Raw genomic sequence first — 8135 nt, 5'->3', positions numbered from 1 at the left:
AGTGAACGCTACCACACCATATAAAATTCTCGAACCGTGTAGTATTAGATGTTCTACCATAAGCGCACAGTCTTATTCTTCCGTCACGAAAGAGATTACAGCTTATTCACCGTTCTCTTTACGAAAGGGAAGTTAAATTCCGCATCCGCCACTCACTATCTCCGTCCCTCTCAAACCTCCTCCTCCCCCCTGCAAAAAATAATGGTCGGTCCCTTAGGGAAGATTTTGCATGTCGTCACTTTCGGGGAAGTCCCCTCGTCGTTTCTCGGAAGACACGGAGAGCGAAAATTTCTCCCATGCGACAAATTGCGATCTTCACAAACAGGAATCAAACAAGACGCTCAGACATTCAAACTTGTTTAAAACCGGTGTAAAGCGGTGAGTTTAAACGAGTTGGTTTTCTGTGTGCGTTTAGTTATAGCGAACGAGTAAAATAATTTCAGTCTTATGCTTTGTCGCCCTCTAAAGCGAAATTCTGCGTTCCTCTCTTATGAGGCGAGGGAATCAGCGAATTTAGTGTATATCCTGTTTGGTTTATAGCAAGAAGTGATCGCTATTAATATACAAAATTGTAGCTTTTTCATCGCGAGCGAGTTGACCGCAAGAGCAGCAAGGGGCTGTATTTCAAAAGGATATTCATCGCCGTTTCCGGACTGATTAGGTTGTCGGGAAATTTTGGCAGACCTTAAAAACTGAATATTATATTATTTTTAGAATATGCTGATCGGGGTTATTATTGCATTAACCCATCTCGAAGGTCTGTTTTGCAATGTAATATCGTTACTTCCTATTTGTGTAGAGGGCAACAGTTGAAATGGGTCACCACCATGTCGGATTTTCTTGCGACTCAGCACTGAATTATGGCGGACATTTTGCTGCCACGTTACAATGTCGACCATGATTGCATTCTTGTGCACCACGTGGTTTCAGTCAAGCATAGAATTGCTCCCGTCGTGGAAACGTTTATTCTGTGATTCATTTCATTTTCGTTTTGTGTTCGTTGCGCCGGTTACGATCTTTTTTTTGCGATATCCCAACAACATGTCTGTGCTCACCAGTTTGTTTCGATTAGCTAGAACATGTTTACATTGCCACTTTCGAAATGATTTTGGTCCCTGAAACCAAAATAATACCGTTTCGTTTCTGAGGAAATGAAACAACACTCATTGAAATACGGTGAAGTAATACACGAGCTTCTAAGCTAATCAAAACGGGTAAGTCTAAGAACTTCGCTCTCACGAAATGAAAGTAAATGTATTATGCACAAGGGGAACCCGGAAGCGAGCGAAAAACAATGAATTGGGAGCCCCATATCGTTTCGACTTCATGGCCATTTTCGGAAAGAGCAGGGCCCTTCGCGATCGCATGGCTTTGATCCAGTCGAAAAATACATTTAACCATTGTATACATTCGATTCACAGACTAACATACTAATGAAACTCAAAAGCGTCCAGCAACGATAAAGGAACAAAGTAGGCACAGTCGGCGTACATTAGACGAGGGAAGTTTTCTTTTCGTATTACCTTTAACATTTGAAAGGGAAGCCACATCAGCCCTAGCTGGTTTTCATGCGGGTTCTCTGTCCTAATCGAATTGGAATTTGGAATTGTTGGTTTTTCAGGAGGGAAAAAACCGGAGTACCAGGAGAAAAACCGCGGAGCAAGGCGAGAACCAACAACAAACTCAACCCGCAGGTTCGATACCGCCGGAATCGAAGCTGCGCCAAATTGGTGGGAGGCGAGTGCTCTCACCACTGTACCAACCCTGCTCCCTTCCCAAGGGCGCATTTTCTCCACATCTTATAGTGGAAAGAGAACTGTCATTTCATATTGTCAATAAGTCGTTTGTACCACATTATACGTGTAAAAAAGCAAATAAGGAAAACGAAGGCACGAGAGAAAAATAATTGCCAGAAATGAAATTACTAGACAAAACAAACTGAATTTGTAACAACATTTTGAGTTAAAAAAAGAAAAGATCGATGGCCCTTGCACTTGTCCTTGCAATTGATTCACCAGAAGCTGTTATTAAGCTCCACATCGTAAGTAAGAGGATAAGACGTAAATTAACTTTTGCATCTATATTCTTGAAAGTTAATTCACAAATATTGGGACTGTTTTTGTTGAGCCTTGATTGGCACTTACATATTCAAATCCAAGAAAATGATCGTGTCGAGGCTGCGGCAAGATGTATGCAAGTGAATTATAACTAGACAATACAGTTTCTTCTAAGATGCTTTAATTTTAAAAAAAGCTTATAAATATTTCAGAGAGACATGGAAACCAGACGAAATGATAGTCCCCAGGGGCATATAAGTGAAGAGCAAACGGAAGGTGCGTCGGCTATCTTGACAGAAAAGAAAGCAGAAAAGGAAGATCAACTTTCGACTCTTCTTTCAAGTGCCCGCGAGCTTCTTGTCAGAGAAAAGCATTCAAACAATTATAAACAAGCTGCAGAATTACTAGAACAAGCATTACTAAAGGTTGAGGGGACATCCAAGGAAATCATGAAGGCTGAAGTTTGTGGCGAACTCGCCGAAGTGTTTCTCTCTTTAGATGATTACGAGAAGTCTCTTGATTACGGCCAGAAGTGTCTTTCCCTTTCTAAAACAACTGGTCGTAAAGATCTCGAAGCATTGGCCTATGCCTCTGTTGGCAGTGCCTATTCCAAGTTAGGAGACTTGCGGAGAGGTCTTGAATTTCACACGAAGTCCTTGGATGCAAATTCCACAACAGGAGACCAAAAGCAAAAGTGGAAATGTCTATACAATCTGGGTGTCACCTGTGGCGAGCTTGGTGATAACGAAAGTGCAACTGGATACTTCAGAGAAAGTCTTACCGTTGCTGAGGACGTCGGAGATAAGCTGTCGATCGGTGAGTCCCATGGTGGACTGGGTGGTGTTTTCTACAGGACTAGACGGTATCAAGAGGCCATACTTCACAACGAGAAGCACCTTACCAAGGCCAAGGAAGTCAAGGATAAGGAGAGTCAGGCAAAAGCTTGTGGAAATCTCGGCAATGTTTATCTTTCCAAAGGAGATTATATCAAGGCTTTTGCACTTTATCAACAGCAGCTGACACTCTACCAAGACACGGGCAACAAGTTTGGCGAGGGAAATGCAAAGGGGTCCCTTGGAAATGTTTATCACTGTCGTGGGGAAACAAGAAAAGCGATTGGGTATTATGAAGCCCAATTGTCCATCGCAAACATGCTGAAGAATAAGCCAGCACAAGCATGTGCTATTGGAAGAATTGGAAGAGCGCAGCATTCTCTGGGAGAAAATAGGGAAGCACAAAAAAATCTGGAAAAATTGCTGCAGCTTTCCATAGAAATTGGCGATAAAACCAACGAGGGTTTTGCCTACGGTTTCCTAGGAAACACCCATAGATCTTTAGGCAATTACGAAGAAGCCATTAAGATGCAAAAAAAGTTCCTGGAGATTTCAAAATTAACCGGTGACAAGGCTGCAGAAGGGCTGGCCAACGCCTACCTGGGAAGCATCTACTATTCCCAAGGTGACTTTGAAAAGGCGCTAGAGCATCACGGATTCAATCTCGCTATCAACAGGGAATTAGAGAACAAAGGAGGAGAAGGGAGGTCGGTCGAGAAGGTGGGAAACATTCATTTCCAGCTTGGAAATTACAACAAAGCAATTGAATGTTATCAGCAAAGCCTTGATATCGCTCTGGCTATCAGAGACAAGCCATTGGAAGGTGCCTCATACGCCAATTTGGGAAATGCCTTTCAAGCCCTTGGAATGTATTCACAAGCTGTGAAGATATACGAGAAAGCCGTGCCTTACGCCAAAGCCGTTGGGGACAAGCGAATGGAGGGAGCGATGCTTGGAAACCTAGGAAGGGCGTACAACTGCATTGGAAATCATCAAAAAGAGCTTGAATGCCATTTGCAACATCTCTCGCTTTGTGAAGATTTGGAGGAAAGACAGGGAGAAGCGACCGCCCACGGCAATATCGGAATGGTCAACTATCGCCTTGAAAATTACAAACAAGCCATTAAGCATAATGAGAAGCAAATCTCTATTTCAAGTTCTATAGGAGAACTAGATGGTGAAATGACTGGCTACTTAAATCTTGGCAAGGTTTATCGGCAATTAGATGAACTGACAAAGGCCATTGAATTGCAACAGAAGGCTTTGAGCTTTGCTGAGAAGATGGGAAGGTTAGACAAGAGAGGTTTCTGCCACTTCGACCTCGGCATCTCCTATTCAAGGCTCCAGAAGTTTGAACTTGCTTGCGATCACTTGGAACAGTGCACTACCATGTACGCTGAAGTGAGACGACTTCTCTTTGAGAAAGACGAGTACAAGGTTTCTTTAAGTGACGTACAGGCCGGCGCTTACCGTCTCTACACACAGTGTCTCCTTCAGCAAGAAAAAGACGAAGAAGCACTACTGGTCACAGAGCGCTCTCGTTCGGCGGCTCTTGCTGACATGATGGTGGTATCGTACGGCCAAAAAGACCCAAGAGGAGCCAAAAGGGAAAACCTCAGTGGAACGAACATGCGTGAGGTCGTTTCACGTTTAGAAAGTCGCATCATATACTATGCCCTTTCTGGAAAAGGAACGGAAAATGTGATAGTCTGGAGCTTTCAGCCGAATGGTGATCCCAAGTTTATGGGCGAAGCAACCGAGTGGAAGAATCTGCTTGGCGAAGCAATTGTTGAAATTGGCGTTAACGGCAAGGCTGTGGAATGCGAAGATCGCTCCTTTCTGTCAAGGGAAGCTCGACGTTTAAACAAGAATGAACATATCGACCAATTGCAAGAGCTGGAAAACCTGGAGAAAAACCAAGCAGGTTGCCGTCCTTCTAAGCGCATCACTCCAACAGATAGACCAAGTGCGCTGGAGAAACTTTATGATGTATTGTTGGGCTGCGCATTTCACGATCACACAGCCAAAGATCTCATAATTGTTCCTGACGAGGGACTTCACAGGGTCCCATTCGCGGCCCTTCGAGACGAAAACAACGAAAGTCTAGCAGAGAAACACAGAATACGGGTGTTGCCCTCCTTGTCAATAATGAAAGCAATTTTTGAATGTCCATCTGAATATCATAATCAGAAGGGAGCTGTGGTTGTTGGCGATCCAGACGTTGGCTTGGTGAAACTCAAAGGAATACAAGAACCAGAGCCAGTAACAAGACTAGAACAAGCCAACAAAGAGGCTCGAGACATAGCCAAGATGGTTGGAGTTCAGCCTCTTATTGGACAGGAAGCGACAAAAGCTCGTTTTCTAGAAGAGCTAGACAAAGCAGCCTTAGTCCACATTGCAGCCCACGGAAATCCCCAAACAGGCGAAATTGCTTTCGCTCCTCCTCCTGAAAAACGCAAGCCAATACTTGACGAAGATGATGTTGTGCTTACAATGGCCGAGGTACAGAATGCCAAAGTGCGAGCCAAACTTGTTGTTCTCAGCTGCTGTCACAGTGCAAGAGGCCACATTCGAGCTGAGGGTGTTATTGGCATCGCTCGCGCATTTCTTGGTGCAGGTGCCAGGTCCGTCCTTGCTTCTCTGTGGGCCATCGATGACGAAGCCACCATCGAGTTCATGCGCAGCTTCTACCAACATTTGAAGCTCGGGAAAAAAACAAGTGAGGCTCTCTATCAGGCTACAGCTACTTTGAGACACTCAGAGAAATTCGGAGATCCCCTTTATTGGGCCCCATTTGTCCTCATTGGAGATGACGTCACCTTTGATAGCTTGGAAGAGATTGGTCAACAGGATATGCAAGGTGTGTAAAATATCCCACTGGTATTCTACGTGTATGACCTTAATGCCCTGGGGGGAGGAGCGGGGGGCTACTCCCAGAAAAGTTGGGTGTGGGCATGCGGTCCACTTCCCAAACCCCTCACCCTATTTATGACCAAAATCTGCGATTTAAACTACCTTATTTATGACTTGGCCAAAAATTCGATACCCTGTTTATGACCGTTGCGGCTATCACAGTTGCCCAAAACATAAGTCATGAAGGGCTTTTGTTCACGGTCTTATTGATAATGATGAAAAAGTAGCTTCTTTCAAGAAACATGTTCAATTCAAGACTAGAGTGCTAAAGCCATACCCTATTTAAGACCAAACTGGCCAAAATCGAGACCGTATTTATGACCAAAATGGCTTAAAAACCCTGCCCTTCGGGGCCGCACATACCTATATAGCCCATATAAGGGAGTATCCTCCCCCCTCCCGAGCTTAATGCATATTTCCCGCTCTTGATAGCAAGAAAGCTATTCTAAGTAGTCTGTTCACTTACTCTACAGATTTGTAATTAGTTTTTTTTAAACACAATGAATATTCCTTCCTGTTACTCCTTTCTCCGCACCGTAGATTATATGTATCGTTCTATCGGGTGAGTCTTTCAAGCTTTTATGGTATTTCACTGTTAGTTGTTACCATAATATCTAAACTCTTTGAAATGCTTCCTTTCAATTCAACTTTCTTTAGCGGACGATTAGAATCGAGATTACAGAGATACAGCTATAAAACAACTGATTTTAACACATCTTCACCAGTTGCCTGGCTTTCGACCCCTTTCTGCTCGCGGTCAATCTAACGAACGGTATCTCTCTCCCTCTTTTTCTTTAGGTCAGCCAGATGGAAATCCTGATGATACCCATATATAAACACTCTTTTCAGCATGATGCAAAAATGTATCAAACCGCTAAGAATCACAACAAAGTGATCAGAACATGAGTTCATAGCTTCCAATTAGCTATGGCACTGAAGACTTTTGAATTTACTGTCTTTTTTCTCAGAACAGTGAGAAGAGATGGGCAACAGTTTTTTTTTTGTCAAGAGTAGGGAAGAAAATCCTAGATACAGAAGTAAATAGGATTAATCTCAGAAGAATAGTTTGCTTTGAGATTGTGTTCACCCTTTATTGCTTTTCGGTGCCAAGGGGTTTAGTGAGTAAGCATTACTTACATTAAATTTGGGTGTTGTATGTAGTTTTCCAATCAGGAGTGATCAGTCCTTTTGCTGAGACATTGATTTTTGAAATTCCTTTTCGCTATGGGTGGTATCGATATATGCATTTTTTAACCTAGAACAATCGTAGCAGCAATATACCATGATAACAGATGCATACGATCCCAGGGGGGGACTCCCATATAAGAGGGACGGGGTGCTCGTCAGAAATTTCAAAAGAACCCCTAAGAGGTGCCAAGATCCTGTTTTGCGGTCGTGGCCTGGAATGTTTTTCACCCTTAAGAGGTACCAATTTTAATACAACGCATTATCTGCTGTCATATATTTTTCGGCTCAATACCCTAAACGGTACCGCGAAAATTCCCACTGTGGACCTTTTGAGGCTGAATACCCTAAGAGGTATCAAAACTGCATTTTTAGCCCCTGAAAGTTACGACGAGCACCCCTGTCCTTTTTATATGGAAGTTCAACCCCCCACCCCCCCCCCCCGGGTATACAACAGGTATTCGGTTTAATTTTTACCTGACGCGGGCAGCGTGAGCTACAAAAGTCGGAAGGTTTAACCGCGTTAACAGGCGCTAAGGTGGGGTTTAACATGAAGGCCGTGTTTTGGCTGGGTATTATGGTTTTAACGCAAATAGCTCGTTCACGTGTCAAGCAGTCAAAAATCTCTCCACTCATCCCACATATCTACGTTTATCTATGTTTTATTGCAAATTTTTGGGGGTTTTTGGGTATATTTGGGGATAAATAGTTTGTTTCAAACGGTTAGTAAAATTTATGGAAATAGGAAATTTGGAAAATTTGATGTTGTTTTAAAATTAGAATTTGAAGTTTGAAATTGGCTGACGTACACCAAACAGTTGTCCACCAACCTGGGGTGCCCTTTTGGGGGCAATCAACTGTCTGGTAGTATTCCAAAACTATTTTTTTCCATTTAATTTCTCTTTAAACTTCCTAAAATTTCACTTAAATTCAGGTGAACCCCGCCTTAAAAGACATTAGGGAGCTCAATATAGCCGCACGACATCGAGATGCTTGCAGGACGTTGCAATATCAATCACTAACCTTCCCGAGCCTAAACCTCCATTCATTATTTATAATTTCTAACATAAGGTAGCTCGAAGAAATTAGCAGTAATGCTTCTCTGTAAATTCGAGGGTAAATAAAGTTGATGATGATGATAATGATG

General features: G+C 43.0%; 1 protein-coding gene across 1 annotated transcript; it reads left to right on the top strand.

The window, feature by feature from the left end:
• Positions 1-219: 219 nt before the first annotated feature.
• Positions 220-8130, top strand: LOC149113738 (uncharacterized). The gene is made up of 3 exons (XM_089286345.1): positions 220-378; positions 2270-5750; positions 6602-8130. The coding sequence occupies exons 2-3, from the start codon at positions 2276-2278 to the stop codon at positions 6637-6639; spliced, it is 3513 nt and encodes a 1170-aa protein (XP_089142471.1). The 5' UTR covers positions 220-378; positions 2270-2275; the 3' UTR covers positions 6640-8130.
• The last annotated feature ends 5 nt before the right edge of the window (positions 8131-8135 follow it).

Source organism: Orbicella faveolata, unplaced genomic scaffold (genome assembly GCF_042242905.1).
Source record: "Orbicella faveolata isolate gen_17 unplaced genomic scaffold, um_ofav_v1 contig_14, whole genome shotgun sequence".
NCBI lineage: Eukaryota > Metazoa > Cnidaria > Anthozoa > Scleractinia > Merulinidae > Orbicella > Orbicella faveolata.
This window is presented reverse-complemented; position numbering and strand designations above follow the sequence as displayed.